A 24,161-nucleotide genomic window follows, 5' to 3' on the forward strand; every position below is an offset into this window, starting at 1 on the left:
ATTGGCACCAGGAGCCAAGGGAAACCGCCTACCAGGGAGTGAGGGGACCGAGTGCGGTCTGATGGGAGTGGGGTACCTCGTCCTCAGAGGGTGTCCCAAAAGGACACCCCGTGCTACGAAAGTTTGCTCCCACCAGTGCAAAGACCCCCTTCACCAACACCCCCCAGCCCAGACACCCAACCAACCAACTAAGGACAGCACCGAGGCGATCCCTCTGGAGGGCAGTACCGATGACCCATATGGGTAACCTACGCTTCAGGCAGTGCTTAGTCAGACCCCTCACCCACAACCCTACCCGCATGGGAGACCCTGCCAGATGTCGTTACATCCACGGGCAGGCTTGTGGGATCACAGGGGCACACAAGCCCCCCCACCACGACAAGGTGGCTGCCCACGAGGGGAGAAATTTAGGAAATGGAGGAAGAAATATAATATTAACAAAGAAAAATCTACAGATCAATGAAATACGACTAGACATATCCTCACAAGTAGAACTGATTGCAGTAGAGATCAACATATATGAAGGGAAGGTAACTGTGAATAATTTATACTTGCCACGCAAGACAAACACTTGGGAAGGAGGCGACTGTGAAGACATGGCAGAGAGTACAATTCGGAATTTAAGAGCATTACTACAGAGAATGGATGAGAAATCTGAAATAATTATATTAAGTGGATATTTCAGTACAAATATATATTGGAATACTCTAGATATAAGAAGCCATGAAAGCTGTTAGGACCAAAAGCTTCTGGATCTTGTGCAGGAATTTTTCCTAACACAGCATGTAAAGGAAAACACCAGAAAAGGGGAACTTGATGATCCATCAGTAATAGATCTTATATTTACTAGGCAAGAAAATAATATTGACAAGATAATGTATCACCCCCAATTCGGCTAAAGAGACCATGCAGTCTCAAACTGCAACTTCAGAATTGTATATGACATAGTTAACAGTAATGAGAGTTACAAGAAGAACCTAAATTACAAGAAGGGCAACTATCATGACCTAAAGGAGTACTCCTTAGAAATAGATTGGGAAAAGCAGCTTCGAGGAAAAGATTTAAGAGGTATATAGAGAAAATTCAGTGAATTTTATGAAATCGAAGTCCAAAATTACATCTCTCAGCACAAAGAAGCAGAAAAGAAAATAAAGAAATGGTTTAATACAGAATGCAAAAAAATCAAAAGAAAAAAAGACTTGCTGTGGAATAGATACAGAAGACACAATAGTGAGAGGGCAAATGACAACTATACAGTAAACATGCAAGAAATGATTATTCAAGTATAAGGAGAGAAGCTCAAAGACAGTTTGAGGAAGACATTATAAATAAAGGCAGTGATCAACGGAAACTATTTTACAGCTACATCCGAAGCAAAACCAAAGTTAAAGGTAAAATACAATCCATTATGGACGAGAGGATCACCTATACACAGGAAAAAGGTATTTGTAAAGTACCAAATAAAAATTTCCAATCAGTTTTTACAGAAGAAAGTAATTTTGAGGGAAGTGATATGGAACATGCATGCCCATACATATCACCAGATATACATATATCAGAAGAAAGAAGTACAGGAAGAGTTAAGTAAATTAGACAAGGGAAAAGAAACTGGTCCTGATGAAATTTCAGGCTGGGTGCTACATGAATGTGCAAAAGAGTTAAGTAGATCATTATCTTTAATATTCTTGAAATTTCAGGCTGGGTGCTACATGAATATGCAAAAGAGTTAAGTAGATCATTATATTTAATATTCAAGGAATCATTAGGTCAAAATTAACTACCTGATATTTGGAAGAAAGCAAACATCGTTCCACTATTCAAGAATGGGAATAGACAAAATCCACTCAACTATCGATCAATATCACTGACCCGTGTTGTAAGTAAGGTACTAGTAAAGCTGATAAGAAAAGAAGAATACAGTATGATAACAGAAAGGCAGTTCGGTTTTAGAAAGGGAAAATTATGTGTTACTAATCTATCAAGCTACTATGATAGTTACAGAAACATTACAGAAAAGAGAAGGATGGGTGGACGGTACTTATCTAGATTTCAAGAAAGCACTCGGCAGAGTACTGCACCAAAGACTTTTATGGAAACTGTACCATCAAGGAGGAATCAATGGCAAACTGTACTGTTGGATGCAGGTTTTTCCTGGAAAAAGGAAAATAAGAGCAGTACTAAGGGCCCGGGGTAATTACACATCACGGAGGGAAGTAACTAGCGGAGCTTGACAGGGCTCAGTGCTGGCACCAATTATGTTTTTAGTGCATATACATGACATAGACAGTAACATTGGAATGGAAGCTATCTAAATATGTTTGCTGATGATGCAATTACTAACACATATTCTTGCAAGGAACTACAACAAAAAGTAAATGAATAAAAGACCAGATTGGAATTATAAATTAGGAAGTTCAACCCTACACATATGAGAAAGGGAGAAGGACCTAGGCGTGATTATCAATAACAGACTATCTCTGACTGACCACATCAGTGAGAGGGTACAGAACACGTATACACTGCTTGCTAATATGAGAAAAGCATTCACTTACATAAATGAAGACATGCTGAGAAAGATAATAACATCATTCATCACCCCAACCTCGGAGTTCCATCAGTAGTCTGGAATCATCATCTCAAAAAATACATAGATAAGACTGAAAAAGTACAGAGGGCCACCACAAGATGGGTACTAAGCTTAAGGGATCTAAGCTACGAAGAAAGACTAGAAAAATTGAATCTACCAACACTACAGGAGACAGAAAAAACAGGAAACATGATTATGCTATATAAACGCATCTTAGGGAAAGAGAAAATAAACACAATTGAGCATATTATAACCTATGGGGAAGCATCAGCAGGAGGACACACACACACACACACACACACACATATAGGTGATAAAAACGTAAGGGAATTCAGTTTCACAAATAGGGCAATTAATCAGAGGAATGCACTACCGAATGAAATAGTATGTGCCAAAACAATTCATAAATTTAAGGATATGAATGATAAAAGTGGCTTAATACACGAGGCAGTATGAACTTGACTCATTCCTGTTAAGATACAATTAAGTAAGAAAAAAAATAGGTAAGAACACACACACACACACACACACACACACACACACACACACACACACACACACGCACGCACATATACTAACAGTTATCAACACTGAGCTATTTCGGAAGGTATCAAAGGTACATTAGAGCCATGGACATCATTGGAAAACAAAGGAAGATGGAGTAGGCATTACTTTTGTGAATTTATTACAAAATCTCTCTCATACAGGTAAAAATAGCCCAAAATTGACTAACTGCACTCCAGAACTTGGTTATCTCGGAACTTATTAAACCGGTATTGGAGTCACACAAATCACTGGAAAGCTAAAAGAGCAATGTAATGAAGTGTATTCGTTCGAAAACGTTGCTTAATTCCCAGACCCTCCCAAAGTACAACCTAGAAACACCAGTGTCCCTGAGTTACTGAGTGACTGATTTGCAGTGAGTCCTTTGCAGTCCCATTAGAGCCCTTAGGCAGTTGCATTTTTTTTTTTTTTTAAGGATTTCTCTATGTCAGTGGTTCTGAACTTATAAGGTTGAGTCTCCTTTCGCGATTGGTGCCCTGCTTCAGGCGTGCCCCCTTCCCCTTTATTCCACTATCTCGATAGCTGCTACGTTGTTCATATGGTGGAAAACATGTAGCTGCTACATACATCATATGAGCATTTTTTTTAATGGACGCGTTTCTAATGCCGTTTTGTATCTCAACTGAGCTTTTTCCGTCACCAATCGCACACTCCACCATCACCCACACATCCCCAATATTACTAGTATGAAGGGGAGAGGTCAGATGCACAACTTCATTACTTCACCATGACTGAACTAAGGTAAATAATGAACTCATAAATGTTTATCTTATACTTTTCCATGCACTCTTTCATTTCATGAGAATTATTTTTGAAAAAAAAAAAATTTTTTTTTGCACATGGAGGGGGGGGGGGGAACCAGGAAATGTAATGCATCAATTGTCGGGTTATGTAACTTTAGAACTGCTTAGCAGAATTACATTGGATTGAAGAATCATGTGTTTATCAAAGTCACTTTTAAACTAGACAGCAATCAGAAAGCGCATACCTCCACCAATGCCATTGCCTTTAACCCCTACATGCCGGGGGTTTTCCAATGTCGCACTCTCCTCCTTATGGGGGATTTCTGTGATTTGGAAAAAATACCCTTACTTCAAACCTTACATCTGCCAAATTATAACTGCTAGAGAAAAAATTAAAGATGCATAAGATTCACCAACTCTTCCTCTTTCAAAAGAAAGTATCCCCACATCTCCAGGTGGTCTCGTCGATGAGTAAGTTTAGTTGAAGTTCAAAAGGTGGTGGGAAGACGCTGGTTGCTATACACGTCAACCAGCGTTGTTCCACACCCAAAATCGTGATGGCTATATATGTCAACCGTGTGTAGGGGTTAAAAATGATCCGGATCGGATTCATAGGGATAGGAGCCAGAGCCGGATCTGGATCTGCCCCATTATTTAATCAATTCTTTCTTAGCCCATGGCCCACCCTTCCACGAAATTTCTTTGAAATTCATTGAGAACTTTTGCAGATATTGTGTGAGATACTCCTTACCACGATCTGTATCTGCCCCCAGGTTTAATCACCTCCTTGGTCTATGGCCCACTCTTCCACAAAATTTAATTGAAATTCATTGAGAATTTTTGGAGATATCGTCTGGACAAATAGACAGACTGACAGAATACATAACCTCCTTCAGCTTCGTTGGCGAGGGTAATGAAACAGGATGTATAAACAACATTCCGATATTCAGCACATGCAGTGATATTCTTTACTGATATACTTTGCTGCTGATCTTGACTGCTAGGGCACATGCCACATAAAATGATGTTAATTTTGTTTCTGTAAATATTCTTGATAGCATCCAGGGCAAATAGTTCGTAGACCTACGGCAAAACTATTGCTCCCAATTTTATTACGTTTCTTTTTTTTTAAACTCACAGAATATGTGAAGTTGTTTTATTAAAATGCCTCCTTACGGCCATGATCGAATATTACTTAATAATCAGGTGTTACATTACCTTATGCAACAGCTGACGTCAAATCAACTCAAAAATTCAAGGTGAGCAAATTTGCATTTCATAAGAAATTCGCTAAAATGCCTCCTTATGGCCAAAACTGAATACTGCATAATAGTCACCTGACATGTTAGCTCCCTCCTTATTACCTAAATTGATATATAATTCCCAAATAATCAGCTGATGCAAAAGCCGACATGATAAATCCAATCAAAATTTCAAGATGAGCAACCTTGTATTTCATAAGCCACTAAAATTATTCCTTTAGCCGAAATTGGAAATTGCATAATAATCAGCTGATGCATCAGCTTTCGTAACATAAGACATGTTAGATCAGCTTAAAATTTCTAGCTGAGAAACTTTGTATTCCATACGAAAATCGCTCAGAGATCTCCAAGAGAAGATTTTCATTATTTCCTTGAAGAAGAGAGAGAGAGAGAGAGAGAGAGAGAGAGAGAAGAATTCCCCAGATCTATCACTTATAGGCTAGACCTACCAGCATTGCTGTACGCAAAAATGGTTGTGATATACCGAAATATCCCCCCCCAAAAAAAAAGAAAAAAAAAAGAGAGAATTGGAACCTCAGCTACATGGTCACTGACACTATCACAGTGTGATGGTAAAGGTATTAAAAACTAAGTTATGGTAAGATATAAAATTACATGGTTTTTAGCTTCACAATAAGGTCGTAAATGCCACATGATCAAAAACACTACCACAGTGACATGGCTATGAACACCACTATTTGGTCATAAGTATCACAACATAATGGTAAGCAACACCACTTTTTTGCAAGGAAGAATGAACCAAAGGCCAGAAACCTCAAAGATTGTTCACTGCAAGGAAAAAAAAAAAGATGAACACTGCGAACTCGGGCCCAGACCTGTTGATCCAAAGCATCACTCGGTAAGTCTCCAACAAACAATATGTAACAACGATTACAACAACAGCATATAAACATACATGCATTAGTCACCTCCCTCGTATTAAAAGTATGGTACTCGAGGCACAGTGTATGATATAAATTATGAACATAAAACAGTGACCTCGTGGTGGTTACATTATGAATGACGGTTGATGCTACATCATCCCATGTTTATAGACTGGAATAACGGTTAACAAAATGATGAGCCTAACTGTGATGCTAATAAGAACAAAGATTAAGCCACCATGTACCAGTTATTTTTAGCCCTATGGGTCGCCTCCGTGCCGGCTATTTTAGACCTTTTTTTTTTTTTTTTTGGCTAAAATGATAGATTTTGATGTGACAACAATGAATTTCACCATTAAAAAACTCACCGACACTCGAAAATGGGTTTTATTGAGTCCTGCATACTCGTATACAGGTATTCCCGTTCTCTCACGCTCGCCACTTAGGTGAAAACCGTTTTCTGTGTAAGGTAGACTCAGGTATTTATGCTGGGAATGTATAGCAATGTTCAGTACACTTTTCTGATTACTTATTACTTCAACATCTATCACAATTTGCATGTCTCTCTCACAGTGAATGCATTGTCTTACACTTACTTGAAGATAGGTACAACCTGACTTCACTATGGAAGTCCTGGCACTTACAAGAAGGTATTTACAACTTGACATCACTATGTACAGTTCTTACACTTACAAGAAAATATTTAGAACTTGATTTCACTATGTATAGTCCCTACACTTACATGAAAATATTTACAACATGCCTTCATCCATACTAAATGCTCTCAACTCTCCAACTCGAATTCTTCCCGCTCCTTCTGGCACCTTGCCAAAAACCTTTCTAACAACTTTACCTCATCATCCTTCCCTCCTCTTTTCTACTCTGATGGTTCTGTAGCTATTTCTTCTACTGATAAAGCAAATCTCTTCACACAGACTTTCTCCTCCAATTACTTCCCTCCTCTGACTTCCTCATGGCTGACATTAAAATTTCTTCAGTTGATGTATTTTCTGCCATCACTGGCCTCAGTACTAACAAGGCATATGGGCCTGATGGGGTCTCTCCTGTTGTTCTCAAGAACTGTGCTTCTGTGCTTACACCCTGCCTAGGCAAACTCTTTCGCCTTTGTCTGTCAACTTGTACCTTTCCTTCATGCTGGAAGTTTGCTCTCATTCAGCCAGTCCCAAAGAAGGGTGACCACTCCCAACCCTCCAACAATCGTCCAGTTGCTTTAACGTCCTGTATTTCAAAAGTTTTCGAGTCAATTCTCAATAGAAAAATTTTAAGGCATCTTTCCTATCACAACCTTCTTTCCGATTGTCAGTATGGGTTCCGTCAGGGACGCTCCACTGGCGATCTTCTCACCTACCTTTCAGACTCCTGGTCATCCTCCTTTCAGGACTTTGGTGAAAGCTTTGCCATTGCACTTGACATCTCAAAGGCTTTCAATCGAGTCTGGCATAAATCTTTAATTTCCAAACTGCCCTCCTACGGTTTCTATCCTTCTATCTGTGCCTTCATCGCTAGCTTCCTTTCTGGTCGTTCTATAGCCGCTGTTGTAGACGGCCATCGTTCTTCTCCTAGATCTGTCAACAGTGGTGTTCCTCAGGGCTCTGTCCTATCACCAACTCTCTTCCTTTTATTCATCAATGATCTAAGCTGTGCATCTAACCCTATCCACTCATACGCTGATGACTCCACCCTTCACCTTTCCATTCGGTTCCTGCAACGCCCATCTCAACAGTTACTTCAACAAACAAGGGATGAGGCTATGGCACACCTAATGTCTGACTTGGCTCGTATCTCTGAGTGGGGTAAAAATAATATGGTTGTTTTTAATGCATCTAAGACTCAGTTCTTACACCTATCAACCTGACAAAATTTTCCACAGGTATACCCACTAATGTTTAATAATATTCAGCTTAATCCTGCATCATCCTTGAACATGCTTGGGGTTTCATTTACTCGGGACTTATCTTGGAAAGATCATATTACATCTCTTGTAAAATCTGCTTCCAAGAGACTGGGTATGCTAAGCCAACTCCGCTCTTTCTTTACCCCTGCACAATTGTTGACTCTATACAGGGGTTTTATCCGCCCCTGTGTGGAGTACAACTCTCATGTGTGGGGAGGCTCCCTACATACAGCTCTTCTCAACAGGGTGGAGTCAAAGCCTTTTCGTCTCATTAACTCTCCTCTTACTGACTCCCTTCAACCTCTGTCTCTTCGCCGCACTGTTGCATCTTTATTTCTTTTCTATCACTACTTTAATGGTCACTGCTCCTCTGAACTGTCTGCTTGCATTCCTCCACCTCTACGACGGACGCATAGCACCCATCTGGCAGCAAACTCTCATCCCTTTTCTGTCCAACTCTCTAATGCAAGAGTTAACCGTTACTCCCAGTCTTTCATTTATGCAACAGATCAGCTCTGGAACTGTCTCCCTCTGTCTGTATTTCCTGCTGTCTATGATCTCCAGTCTTTCAAATGCAGTGTGTCCAGGCATCTCAAAATGATCGGATCTTGAATTTGGCTCTATATTGTATTTTGTTTTTCTCTTGGAGGGAACTGTTACTGCGGGCTCTTGGCCTTTGGTTCCTTCTTCCTCGCATTAAAAAAAAACTCTGTACAGTACTGGGTGAGACACAGGCAGCATGAGGCAGAGCAAGTGTGAGAGAGGGAGTGAGTGGGTGTATGGCCTTGACCACCTGGGACATGGGAACAGTTAACATACATGCCAGCCAATTCTTCCCCGCGAATCTTGAAAAATGTGGTCACAGTTAATGTGTTAATTTTAATCCACCACCTCCCGGCAAATTTTTCACCGATGACCCTCCCCCCCAGTTCTGGCAGATTTTCGATTTTTTTTTCTTTGTGTGTATGTGGCTAAAACCTCTGCATTTTTTGAGAAACATCTAAATTTCAGAGAGAAAGTGCCCAGTTGAGTTTAGAAATACCCATACAGGTAACAGTACCCTCACTTTGGTAGTGTGTTCTCTCAGGCCAGGCTCCAGTGAAGACATTTCCTATGGGCGGGGTAACTATTCCAAACCACTCATAATTTGTAAATATATATATTTTTTATTTGGTACGAATTTTTATGTAGTACAAGACTATACTGGTTTTCACATAATAATAGAGGCAATATAAGCATTGTTCACTCACCAAACTCATCAATGTATGGCACCTTCTTTTACAACATTACTGCCTCATCACTTCTGTTTGCTTCTTCCTCTGGCTTGTTTCTTCCTTTGTCCTCCACCTTGAGAATCACTTTCGCCCTGAATTTCATCATTGGAGAGACTGTGGCACGACATGTCTCTACTGGCCAGATCACTGCTAACAGGTGAGTTGCTGAGAAAATGGCATGCGGGGGGGTGGAAGGGGGTCAGTTGGCGCCAGGCAGTATCCCTGCCTGACGGCGGGTAGAGGAAGGTCTCCCACATAAGCCTACCAAAAATCACCCATGAAACTTGAAAAATGTGCAAATGATGGACCTCGCAATTGCAAAATGTATGGATACATCATCGGGTGTCACCTTGACAAAACATGGTGACGTATCCATACGTCAACGGGATGCCTCGGGTTAAGCCATTTAAAAATGGCACTGGCAATGACCGCAGATTTTTGTCAGACCGCTTTAAAACGGCACTGGCACGTAGCGGGTTAAAGGAATCTTTGAGTAGGAACCACCAATGTCTGAAACCTCTGCTTTGCTCAAACCTAGTTCAACTGTAATGGCAGATGCATATGTATTAACTATGCCCAAATTTTCACTGGTGCAAATCAGAGACCGACGAAGGCAGACCTCAGAAACATAGCACGTAAAGGATTAAGTTGAGAAAAAGTTCTGATAGCTGTAGTAACACTATGAAACACAGTACATAATTACTATAAAGTGTTATTATGTAGACATCACTAATACTATTAAGTTTTTAGCTTCTCCTCATCGTCAAACATCGTAAGTCAAAGGTAAAGGTCAAAGAGGTATGTCAAAAGTTCGCTCACTGTCCGTTTGGAAGGCGTGGATACCTCCTCTCTCGGTACTCCTTGCTATTATCTCCACAAGATATTAACAAGAGGTACATTTCGATCTGGAACAGGTTAGTCAGAGCCTCATTTATGCCTTCACTTCAACAACGTTCATAAGCTGGATAACTTACAGAATGCTTTGGATGTTCCTACACAGAGACTTTAAGAAATCATCAAAACGAGTACAGAAAAAAAAAAAAAAAGATCCATAAAATGAAAGATGCCTGGGATGGCAAAGTGACAAAAACCATCCCAACAAGGTCGAGGTAGAAAAATTGCAGTTGTGAGTGCTGTACGGTATGATATTAATACAGTCTGACATCAATGTACATAGAAATTGTCAACCATCGTGGGTGGAAGCGCTAAGATTCACTACCACTGATACTGCAAGTGGTTGGGTGTGTTGAACTGAAAGGAAAAAATGCCATAAGGACGTGACCGCCAGACATTTAAAACCTCCGGAGGTGAGGTAATGGTGCATTATGATACAGTGTTTTATTCAGTTTGTCACTGATTAATATGCAACGAGAATGAAGTAACTGGATTTTGTGGGCACCTCGATGGTTATGGTCACAGGGCAAAATCATATATTCGGTTGTTACATCAAGAAGTGGGTGCAGGTTTAGCACTTTCTGAGTGTTCCTTCTGTATTGTTAGTAATTAATAAGAACTCCACATTCTGTGTAGATCTTACTATGTTGTTGATGTTATTTATTTATTTTTTTTTTGAGGGGGGGGGAGATGTAGAATGCTGGCATTCCAAGATCGTTCGAGATAGAGACTTGAAAGTTTCAGCAGTGATATATCTTGGTTGCAGGCTTCTTTGGTCACAAACATTTTTTTTCCTAGCACTAGCGTTTTTTTTTTTTTTTTTTTTTTTTTCAATTTTTGCTTTCTCTGCAGCAAAAACTACTCAGCTGATATTCCAGTATGCAGTCGTCAACATATACTAGTGCACCTGGTTATACTGAGATCCAACAGATACTTTGTGAGATAGTGAGAAAAATCCAAATGGCCACCTCATGCCTAAAAATGATTAATCGGAAAGTATTTGGTTGATCTTCACCAAACTGGGTGGAAATGTAGTGGGCCATGAGTGATCACGATTTGCATAGAATGAATGACTTTGACCTTGATCTCAAGGCCACAGGTGAAAATCTGTAAACAATTTTCAGCCACACTGAAGGTCCCATAATATTAGGTCTACTATACAGTGATAAAAGTATTCTCAGAATCCTAAGAGTGTCGACTTTTTAAGATTTCATAACAGAAGTTATGACAAATCAATGTTTTTTACGTTTTTTTTTTTTTTTTGACGATTTTTGGACCTACCAACAAAAAGTTGTTCAAAATGTTAAAAATGCTAATTTTCTGCACTTAATACTGAAAATTAAAGATCACCATGCTTTACCACCTAACCATAATATGACTCATTTTTAAGGCAAGTTTCAAGGTCATCTTTACAATTTTCTCTAGGTTAATGCACCATTTACCACAGCCACCCTCAATACTGTGTATAATTTAAAGTGTAAACCCTATCTTATATACAAGTATGGAGTATTTTTTGTCATTCTATCTGAAATGTGGCATGTGCATCTGGAATGTGGAGTTCTTTGAATAATGCTTCAGCAATTTCAGAATTCGTTATTATTATTATTATTAATAGTAGTAGTAGTAGTAGTAGTAATAGTATTAGTATTAGTAGTAGTAGTAGTACTTCTACTATTGCTGCTGCTGCTGCTGCTGCTACTACTACTACTACTACTACTGCTACTACTACTACTACTACTGCTACTACTACTACTACTATTAACAGCTAAGAACTGTAATCAGATACTACTTAATACTACTTAATCGCCATACTGTACAACTCTAACCTAAGCAAGGTACATAAAGAGACTCAAGAAAATTTACCCCTTTATCTAATTTAACATTCTATATTTATTGAACCCGCCCCGTCCCGACCGATTTTCCACCACTGACTCTCCCCAATCCCGACCAATTTTGGAAAGAAATTTTTTTTGGCTAAAACCTCCGCTTTTGGTGAGAAACAGTGAAAATTCATAGAGAAATCGCTCACCTGAGGTTTAAAATACTCGATACAGGTAGCAATACTCCTTACCTTACTGGGTTTGCTATCAGGCTGGCTCCGAAGAAAACGAGTTCTATGGGAGGGTAACTATTCCACACCACTCATAAACGGTATTTATGTATTTATTTGGTACAAATTTATATGTAGTACGAGAGTATATTGGTTTTCAAACAGTAATATAGGCAATATAAGCATTATTTCACTCACTAACATATCAACATGCCTGACCTTTTTTGGTTACATTACCTGACCATCATATCTGACTGTTTCTTCCTGTAATGCTACGTAACCTTTGACCTCCACATTGTCATCGATTTGGGAATCACTCTGGCCCTGAATGTCTTTATTGGCCAAGTCACTGGTAACAAGTGAATTGCCGAGGCAATGGCGTGCGGGGGAGGGGAGGTCATGCCTGGCATCTTGTAGAGGAAGGTGTCCCGTGTATACGTACCAAAACTCATGCACGAAAACTGAAAATTGTGCAAATTATGAACCTTGTAATTGTGTGACTTACCGGTATGTTGATGGGTCTAGCTATGACAAAACGTTCCGACGTACCCATATGTCGATGGGATGCCTCGGGTTAATGACCTACTTATCAAAAGTGTTGTTTCCCTGTTCAGAAATGAGTCTGAAGTAGATCTTGGACAAAGTTTGAATGATAAAACCTCTCGCATAACATGGGTACGAAGACATGTGGATGGGAAGGGTTCTTGTAGTTTCAATGGATTTTAGTGTACTTGTCACATGGGTGTGGGATTGATGTAGTTTGTAATTATTTTTAAAATTAGCTTTTTATTTATTAGACATTTCAGAAATATTTTAGACATGTATTTTATAAAGGTTTTATATATTGCACCTGGCACTGAGCTTTATTTTTCAGATTTGCCATTTATCATTTTTATTGCTTTTATATTTTTGTTTTTAAATGACCTATTTTTCTTTTTATAAATTTATTTAAGCAAAATATTAATGTACTGGTTCCAATATTTTTAATCATTTATATTTTCAAAATATTAGTTTTTCGTCTTCTTTTTAATAATTAAACATTATACTAATATTATGTGTGTGACTGATTGAAATTCATTGTCTTTCTACCATGTTGTTATCTTTTTTCATTTTTTCTTTTCTTTTCTGAGTATTCTAACAATTGTCAGTGACGTGCTTTTTTACAGACACTTTGTACCTGTGGGTTATAATAAGAATAGTAATTACTAAGCACTGTTGTTGATATTGTATTGAGAACAATAACTGTAACATGTACTGTATATAGTAAGTAATGATGTTATCAAATTATGTAATTATATTACCAAATAAAATTATATGAAATGAAATTACTACTACAGTACCTTATTAGGCAAATTCAAATATTCATTGGTACTTGTACCATGATATATATTCATCGTGAAAGGGTAAATATTTGTGTGTGTGTGTGTGTGTGTGTGTGTGTGTGTGTGTTCTTACCTAATTGTTCTTACCTAATTGTATCTTTACAGGAATGAGTCAAGCTCGTATTGTCCCGTGTCTTAGACCATATTTATCGTACATATCCTTAAATTTGTGAATTGTTTTGGCACACACTATTTCATTCGGTAGTGCATTCCATTGATCAATTGCTATGTTTGGGAAACTGAATTTCCTTACGTCTTTATCACCTCTCTTCTTATGCAGTTTTTTGCATTGTCCTCTTGCTGATGCTTCTCCATATGTTAAGTAATCATTTATGTCTATTTTCTCCTTTCCTGATATGCACTTATATAGCATTATCATGTCACCTCTTTTCCTTCTCTCCTGTAGTGTTGGTAGATTCAGTTTATTTAGTCTTTCTTCGTAGCTTAGGTCCCTTAAGCTTGGCATCCATCTTGTAGCGGCCCTTTGAACTTTTTCAATCTAGTCTATATGCTTTTTGAGATGAGGACTCCAGACTATTGATGCATATTCCAGGGTTGGTCTAATGAATGATGTTATTATCCTTCTTAGCATGTCTTCATTTATGTATGTGAATGCTATTCTCATATTTGCAAGCAGTGTATACATGTTCCGTACCTTCTAGCTGATGTGGTCAGCCGGAGATAGTCTGTTATTGATAATCACACCTAGGTCTTTCTCTCTTTCTGATGTGTATAGGGTTTTATTTCCTAACTTATAATCCCAATCAGGTCTTTTTCCCCTTTTACCAAACTTGATTACATGACACTTGTCCACATTGAATTCCATTTGCCATGTACTACTCCATTCATGAAGTTTATTTAATTCTTCTTGTAGCTCCCTACAAGAGTCTGTGCTAGTAATTCTCCTTTGTATTTTTGCATCATCTGCAAACATATTCAGATAGCTCTCATTTCCAGTGTTACTGTTTATATAATTTATGTAGCCTACACTAGAAACATGATTGGTGCCAGCACCGAACCCTGTGGTACTCCACTAGTCACTTCTTTCCATGATGAGTAGTTTCCTCTTAGTACTGTCCTCATTTCTCTTTTTATGAGAAAGTCTTGCATCCAACAAAACAGTTTGTCTCGAATTCCTCCTTGATGGTACAGCTTCCATAAAAGTCTTTGGTGTGGTACTGTGTCAAAAGCATTCTTGAAATCTAAATAGATACTGTCCACCCATCCTTCCCTTTCCTGTATTGTGTTTGTTACTCTGTCATAGTAGCTCAACAGATTAGTAACACATGATTTTCCTTTTCTGAAACCAAACTGTCTTTCTGTTATCATACTGGGTTCTTCTAGATGATTTACCCAAGCTTTTCTTAAAAGTTTTTCTAATACCTTGCTTACAACACTAGTCAGTGATACTGGTCGGTAGTTGAGAGGATTTTGTCTATTTCCTTTCTTGAATAAGGGGACTATATTTGCTTTTTTCCAAATATCAGGTAGTTTCCCTTGACTCAAGGATTTCTTGAAAATTAAAAATAATGGTTTACTTAACTCCTTTGCACATTCTCGTAACACCCAACATGAAATTTCATCAGGACCACTTGCTTTTCCTCTGTCTAATCTACTTAACTCCTCCTGAATTACTTTTTCTGCTGTATATCTGGTAGTATGTGTGGACATGCGTGTTCCACATATTCCCTCTCAAAATTTTTTTCTTCTGTAAAAACTAATTGGAAATTCTTATTTAGTGCTTCACAAATATCTTTCTCTTGTGTATAAGTGATTCCCTCGTCCGTGATGGATTGTATTATATCTTTTACTTTGGTTTGCTTCTGATATAGCTGTAAAACAGCTTTGGTTGATCACTACTTTTATTTATTATATCCTCCTCAAAATGTTTTTGGGCTTCCCTCCTTATTCTTGTATAGTCATTTCTTGCCTGTTTGTAATTATTATACGCCCTTTCACTATTGTGTCTTCTGTATCTATTCCACAACAAATCTCTTCTTTCTTTTGATTTTTTACATTCTGTATTGAACCATTTCTGTATTTTCTTATCTGCTTCTTTGTGCTGTGGGATGTACTTCTGGACTCCTATTTCATAAAATTCACAAAATTTTATATATACAGCATTTAAATCTTGTCCTCTAAGCTCATTTTCCCAATCAACTTCTAAGAAATACTTTTTTAGGTCTTGATATTTTCCCTTTTTATAGTTTAGTCTCTTTTTGTAACTGTCATTGCTGTTTACTATGTCATATGCTATCCTGAAGTTATAATTTAGTACTGCATGATCGCTTTTGCCGAGTGGAGGGTGATATATTAAACTGTCAATGTCATTTTCTTGCCTAGTAAATATTAGATCTAGCACTGAAGGTACATCAAGTCCTCTTTTTCTAGTGGTTTCCCTCACATGTTGCGTTAAGAAAAACTCTTGTACGAGATCCAGGAGCTTTTGGTCCCAACAGCTTTCTTGGCTATTTATATCTAGAGTATTCCAATTTATATTTGTATTGAAATCCCCAGTTAGTATAATTCTTTCCGATTTCTCTTCCATTTTATGTAGCAAGGATCTTATACTCTGAATTGTACTCTCTGCCAGGTCCTCATATTCGTCATATTCGTCTCTTTCCCATGTGTTTAATCTGGGTGGCATATACAAATTGGCTACAATTACTTTACCTTCAGATGTGTCGATCTCTACTGCAATCAGTTCTACTTGTGATGGTATATCTAGATTTATTTCCTTGACTTTTAGATTTTTCTTAGTTAATATTATAATTCCTCCTCCTTTTTTTTAAATTTCTGTCTCTTCTCCATATATTGTATTCCTCTAAGTTTAGTATGTCATTGGATATCCTTGGTGTTAATTTTGTCTCAGTTAGGCATATTATTTGTGGTTCATTTTCTCTGACATAATCATTCATCTCTAGTAATTTAGATACCATTCCATCCACATTTGAGAACATCAACTTTATCATCTTGTTTATATACTTGTCATGACATGGTTCTACTAACTTCCTCCTTTTTCTTCCATCCTGTTTGTGTACCACTTTCGTACCTGCAATCCTATTACTTTGTAAAAAAATTTCTTCTTGTCCTCTTCTGATCTTCCCTAATTTTTTTTTTTTTTTGCTTCCTCCCTTTTCTCTTTCAGTAATTCCAGTTCCTCTTGTGTTAGACATCTTTTTATCCATACATTTTTGAACTCCTCTTTTTCCATAAGATTCTTTGCATTTTTTAGTATCTCTTCCACAGTGTTTACACTCTGGAAAGTCACCTTTAGAGGTCTTGTCTTGCTTTTCTCGTATTTCCCTAACCTTTTGTGTTCCTCTATGTCTTTACTACAGATTTCCTCTGTTACCTCTTTCAGTAAGCTCATTACATTTGCCATCTCCTTTTTGTCTCTAGTGATTTTGTTTTTAATTTCTTCCTCTTCTATACCAGTGATTACTATTGATTTATTTATTTCTACTGAATCTCTGACTAACTTTGGATTGTTTTGGATTATTCTTTTCACTTCCTTTTTAATGTTTTTTTCCTCCACCCTTGTTTCTAAGTCTTTCTTTACTTTCACCATTTCAGCATATGTGATTTCTACATCATTTTTGTAGCTTTGCACAGCTTCATTCACCTGTGTTATCTTCTCCTCAATATCACTGCTCTGGTCCATAAGACTGCTTGCTTGTCTAATTGTCTCTGTGTCATTTTTTAACTCTTCCATAACACTCTCGTGATTAACTACTGTACTTCCCATTTCACTCACTTTCTTCCTAAGCGTATTCAATTCCACTGTTAGTTCACTGATGGTTGTGTCTTTCTTATTGGCCTCCCTTCCCAGTTTTTCTATCTCTTCCTTTTGCAAGTGCATTTGCTTCTTTATTTCATCAATTTCATTTTTGAAAGCCATTTCTAGTTTGTGTACACGTTCAACCAGTCAATTGTGAGTCTCCACTTCAACCAGTTCTTGGTAGAAATCATCATTTTGCTTTTTACTTTTATCCCTTTTCTTTTCCAAATTTGTTTTACTGAAGTATGGATCCATTTTGTAATACTAAATGAACAGAGTGTGTACTTTCAAAGTATGCACGCTTTCCCCGTGTTGCTGTCGTATAAACAAACCCAGCTGACTCAACGCATCGTGGTTCTTTGTTGTTTGAACCAGTCTTATTTAAACTTATTATTTCTTTTCCTTTTAATAATGAAAAATCATTTAGTCTAACCTGGTACAGAGCTTGACTCATTCAAAGATACTTATTTAGGTAATGCCTCTGGCCGTGTTGAGCTGGTATGGAGCGCCGGTAACAGACGTGTGTGTGTGTGGTGTGTGTGTGTGTGTGTGTCTGGAAATACACATATTTCATTATCCATAGATATATGGAACATATGACTGGCAGACTGGAACGATAAAAGGTCTTTAGCATGGATGTCAGTGAGAACGTGTTTTGCGCAGTTTCTATAACTCATCGTGCTCACTTAACGTATGGGGAAGGATAAGGAAAGCTACAACTCGCTGAACTAATGAGAGAGAGAGAGAGAGAGAGAGAGAGAGAGAGAGAATGCTCACATGAAATGGGATTGGGCCAGATCTTGTAATGTCTGGATACGGCTTGGGTAGGCAGGGATGGTGAGGACGGCCACCAGGTTGCCTGTGTACACAACAGCCAGGATGTCCACCACCAGCCACCAGGACAGCAGCCACACCCGCACCCACCACATCCGCACCTTCCTGTCATCCATGGCTTGACCCAGCAACACAGCAGCCACCTGAAAAATCAACACCCATGCTGACAGACAAAGCCTATGAAGTTGTAGATGTCCATTCTTGAAAGTGTGAAACATGTCTGATCGAGCACATTTGTTGTTTGTCAAGAAAATTGCGTTATTATGTTGTAACTCTAATAATTTACGAGATATCTCAGTGTTTGATACATAAATTGGTACTTAGAGGGCATGTTCATAAGTATGGTGGCGAACTGATTTAAATTATTAAAGTAAGAATTATTACTTGTATGTTTCCACAGGTTTTCCAACGATGTACAGTACATTCTCGAGGTCAACGTAGTACGTTCTTTACCCACAGATAGCGCTTTAACCCGTTTCGTGCCGGCGCCTTTGTCGGTTTTTGTGCTTAGATTGCAAAGTTATATACAGTACCTAGAATGCCAGACATTTTCAACTTTTTTTTTTTCCATGAACAGACCTGAAAAGTGGTCAAAACAAGCCTAGTGATAGTAAAAGTGTTCACCTTGGATGTTTTCCGCGTGAAAACAGGTGTTTTGGTCCAGCATGCCCAGATTTGCATCAGATGGCTACTTTCAGAAACCGCCAGCGGCTGACGTGGATAGATAGTCCAATTTGATGTCGAGTAGATGGATGCAGTATGAAAACGCATCCTCATTTACGTAATGCGGCCACAGTCGAAACTATTATGATCGGAAGTTGGGGTTCCGCGCAAATTTTACGTGTTTTCACATAAATTTTTTCTATTATATTGGTATAAACACTCACATAAGGCACTATAAACATTCATGTTGCACACAGTCACATTAGTTACGGAAAATCACACATTTCTAAAGTTATTTTCCTTACATTACTTGATTTCATGATTTACTTCTGTTTACTTACATTTACTTATATTACATTCTTTATATACATTATTTAAGCATCAATATCTGTTAGTTCATCACTTGGAAGTTCTCCAACTTCGACTGGACGTCGAGAGTATATACAATATCATTGGCAGCGTGGCATGACCCAAGTTTGCATCAGATGGCTACTTTCAGGTACCATCAGCAGCTGATGTGAATAGATAGTCTATTTTGGTGTAGAGTAGGTGGATGCATTGAGTATTTGCAATATGGAAACGCAAACTGCAGTGTGTAATGCGGTCACAGTCGAAACCGTCATAATGGGAAATTGTGGTTCCATGCTAATTTTACATATTTTCACATCAACTTTATATATATATATATATATATATATATATATATATATATATATATATATATATATATATATATATATATATTACATTGGCATAAAGCATGGAAGCGGAGGAGCGGTGTCAGTCATTCTATTTTCTGTCACACGCTAAGGGCAAATGTGTGAAAAACCGTGTCTGTATATTTACAGTATACGGACTCTGCAATTTAGGGTACTATAAGTTACTCCATGTACAGTATATACGAACACGGCAATTTTGACTCTATTGGATGGTCCGAATATAATACGAACAAGGCACGGAAGGGGTACATTTACTCAGGCACCTCAAAATGAGCAGGTGATGACAAAGTACAGAACAAGCGATGATACAGTAGCGATAAGTGACTGTACAAAAAATTATTATATTAGTAAAGTAAAGTTTTGCAATTATTAAAATTAAAAAAAAAAGGAAGTCCCAAGGTAGAAGTATAACTACTCAAAATAGTCTGAAAGTGTACTTCACAAACAGGAGGAGTTTACGAAATAAAATGGATGAACTGAGGGCTTTAACTTGTACAAAGAAAAAAGACATTGCCATTATTAGTGAAACTTGGGTGAATACAGACACCCGAGAATCTTTAGCAGAATATCAGATAAAGGGTTATAATATTTTTGTGTCAAACCGTCTGGGACGAAAGGGGGCGGGGTAGCTATTTATGTAAAGGATTCATTAAACTGTTAAAAGAAAGTAGACATTAAATTAAATAGGGACACGGAAAGTGTCTTGGCTGAAATCAGTAACAACAGGGAGAAATTAGTCTTAGGAGCTATTTACAGATCTCCTAAATTAAGCAGAGCAGATAGTAAATACCTTTGGGAGGAAATTAGGAAAGCATCACAGTCCAGCTTAGTAATAATTGTAGGGGACCTTAATCTGCTAAGGATTGACTGGCGAAATCTGACAGAGGATGCAGAGTCAGAGGAATTTCTAGAGGTAGTACAGGATAATTACTTTTATCAGTATATCAGGGAGCCCACCAGAGATAATAATATACTAGATTTGGTTTTAGCTAATAAAGAAAATGTGATTAGTGATATAGAGGTTGGTGGACGACTTGGTAATAGCGATCATGAAGAAATTAAGGTCAGATTTATTTGGGATGTCTGTTCCACTAAAATTACCTCCACCGTTCCTAATTTTCGTCTAGGAGATTTTGATAGATTAAGGGCTTATTTTAGAACGGTATTCCATAAGGAGAATAGCTATTTTTGGGAGAGCCAGGTCAGTGGGGAACCCCAGGACATAGGTGAGGGGCAGGAAACAGATGGTAATCTCCACCAGGTCTCTGAGGAAGGTCAGGTCATAGGTGGGAGTGTAGTTCAGGTGACGAGGATTAACTCAGGCCCAGTACCAAGCATACGTTCTGCCAGTGCAAAATATAACGAGTTAGTAAATATAATACACGGAGGTCAGGATAGATATATCCCTTCAAAGCAGTTTAGAACGAATAATTCAGAACCAAAATGGCTAAACAACAGATTAAAATCTCTCATTGGCCAAAGGAAAGGAATATACAGAAAAATAAAACGTGGAGAGGAACACTTACTTAACCGGTACGCAATTATAAATAGAGAAGTAAAGAGGGAGATACGGAAAGCAAACAGAAGTTATGAAATTAAGGTTGCTAGTGAATTGAAAGAAAACCCCAGGGGTTTTTATAAAATGTACCGCACGAAAAATAAAGATGGACTAGGACCTCTCAGAACAGAATCAGGTGACATTACCAGTGAAGATAAAGAAATATGCTCCATCCTAAATAATTATTTCATACCAGTATTTACTAAGGAAAATCTAGAACCGTTCTCTCAAGCAGCAGATATTTACGATGATAACACAGAAAATATTCTTAGCAAAATAACCATTAGTAAGGGGGACGTATTGAAAGAAATTAAAAAGTTAAAACCCCAAAAATCGCCACGTCCGGACGATATATATGCAAATATTATAAATGAAACCTAAGAAGAATTATGTCAGCCACTTTTAACGTTATTTAATGACTCTTTAATTTCAGGAGAAGTTTCGGAGGCGCGGAAGACCGCAAACGTAGTGCCCATTTTTAAAAAGGGAGATTAAGCGCCTGCGTCGAATTATCATCAATAGTAGGGAAAATGTTAAGAGTCATTTTGGCAAATAAGATTAGAGAACACTTAGAAAGATTTAATCTTATAAATGAAAATCAGCACGGATTCAGGCAAGGACGATCCTGCCTCACAAACTTGTTGTCATTCTTCTCGGAGGTCTATGAGGCAGTAGATAACGATAAAGCTTGAGATATTATTTATCTGGACTTTAGTAAAGCCTTTGGTAAGGTCCCACAAGAAAGGTTAGTTAGAAAGGTTCGAGCACGCGGTATAGATGGCGATATCTTAAAATGGATAGAATCCTGGCTGAAAGGACGAGCGCAGAGATTATTAACAAATGGAACTAAGTCGGATTGGGGATTAGTAACCAGCGGTGTACCACAGAGTTCAGTACTCGGTCCCATATATATATATATATATATATATATATATATATGATCTAGACTTAGGAATCACTAGCAGTATTAGCAAATTTGCTGACGACTCAAAAATAGGGCGTATCATTAACTCGACTGATGATTGCCATAACTTACAAAAGGACCTCGATATATTATCCAAATGGTCTAAAACTTGGCAAATGGATATTAACGTTGAAAAATGTAAAGTACTTAACGTATGCAAGACCATTGGAGATACTAAATACAGTTTAGATAACAAAGAAATTACCAAATCGGAATGCAAGAGAGATCTAGGAGTTATTATTAGTACCGACCTCAAACCAAAGGCAACAGTGTATTAATGCGAGAAATAAACCAATTAAGGTCCTAGGATTAATTTCGAAAAGCGTGAGCAATAGGTCATCCAAAGTAATATAGCAACTTTGTCTAGCATTAGTAAGGCCATATTTAGACTACGCGATACAATTTTGGTGTCCTTACTATAGAATGGATATTAACTAATTGGAAAATGTACAAAGAATGACAGAAATGATACATTATGTTCGGAACCTGTCATATGAGGGCAGACTGAAAATGCTTAGTCTGCACTTACTAGAGAGGCGTAGTGTAAGGGGAGACTTAATTAAGGTGTTTAAGTGGATGACAAGTATAAATAAGGGATATATTGGCAAGGTACTTAAAGTGAGCACACAGGATAGAACTAGAAGTAATGGTTTCAAACTACAGAAATTCCATTTTGGTAAGGAAATTGGTAAATATTGGTTTGATAATAGAGTAGAATACGAATGGAACAAGCTGTCCTAGTAAAGTAGTTGCTGCCTCTCCCATTGAGAGTTTCAAGCATTGGCTAGATAAGCATATGACAAATAAGGGGTGGGTATAGAAAAAAAAATCTTATAACCAATACTAATGCATAATTTTTCCTTTTCAGGTTACATTATGATAGTCTCTATTCTCCTTTCACACTTTCTTATAAAATGTCCACGCCAGTTTTTCTATACTTCGTGGTGTTCTATCTGACTTTTTCCTGCCGGCTTCGGCTGGAGGGTTTCGATGGTGGAGGAGAGCCTTCTTCTTTGCAGTCCTTATCTCATTCTAGCAGTTCAGTTACTCTTCTAGGAGCTGCCTAGCATGGGCCAACCTGCCTACTGCAGTTATCCTCTCTGCTTATGTTCTTATGTTGGAGAGGAGAGCAGAGTCAGAAAGTAGGAGATGGGAGAATGAAAAGGTAAAGGGGTCAGGTGTTTAGTGGATGAAATGTTGACTCTTGGGTTCATTGCTCCAGGAATACGTGTGTCAAGTGCAACACAACGAATGGCATGAAGAAAAACTAAAACGAAATAACAAATGGCAGCAGTATAATTTAACAATGAATAGTTATCCATTTTCATATCTTGTATCACCATACAAATATCTCTAATATCACTGGTCAACAGCAATTTAGTCCCGGGGGTATTGTTGGGTGCAGTAGAAATAATTTTCATGCTGAATCTAAATATGAAATCAGTTTTTCCCTAACAAAATTAGTTTTCTTGTGATGCCATGTTCATACATTCGTCATTTATCATATTAGGGGATGCAAAATTAATAATATACTAATTTGTAGTATAAATCAGAAGATTTTCTATAAAGTTTAAACAATTTATTTCTTGAGGGTGAAAGACCTGATTATATTGGCAGGATAAATGTGGTCGGAGCAGTAGAACGTGCAAGTTGGAACATGTTTAGACCTGTTCAGACATGAGCCTAGTTTGTGTGTGTAGAACAGCTCCAAGTCAGTCTGCTTGCAGTTACCACAGTTTTAATACCTAGTCTGTGTTTCTTCTTTCTTAAGTATTATTTTTAATTTCACAAGTGTTGTGTTCATCTAGATGCTTTGTCTCGCTGCACAACTGTCTTAATCATTCCAATTGCTTCTGTTATGTATGTTGTCTGCTAACTTTTATATCCCTGAAACAATGGTAAGAAGTCAGCTCCACTGGTGCCACAGTATACTCCCCACATCCTTACGAGGTGTTTATCCCATGTGGGTAGTTCAGCCAATTACAGCCAAAGTTTTCATCATCATAACCACATAGCTGTGCTATAGATAATAGAATTTGTCACAGAAGATGTATACTGCCCATACAACGAAGAGTTTACAACTGATG

At 37.9% G+C, this 24,161-nt stretch overlaps 1 protein-coding gene across 1 annotated transcript in view; it reads right to left on the bottom strand.

The window, feature by feature from the left end:
* Nucleotides 1-24,161, bottom strand: part of LOC145398042 (glutamate receptor ionotropic, delta-1-like) — a 205,712-nt gene that overhangs the window by 79,043 nt on the left and 102,508 nt on the right. The window contains exon 3 of the mRNA XM_080271004.1: nt 18,114-18,313. Coding sequence (XP_080127130.1) covers nt 18,114-18,313 — 200 coding nt within the window. The remainder of the gene's footprint in view (nt 1-18,113; nt 18,314-24,161) is intronic.

Source organism: Coenobita brevimanus, chromosome 44 (assembly GCF_032717465.1).
Source record: "Coenobita brevimanus isolate Jiangsu-jjx chromosome 44, ASM3271746v2, whole genome shotgun sequence".
Lineage (NCBI taxonomy): Eukaryota > Metazoa > Arthropoda > Malacostraca > Decapoda > Coenobitidae > Coenobita > Coenobita brevimanus.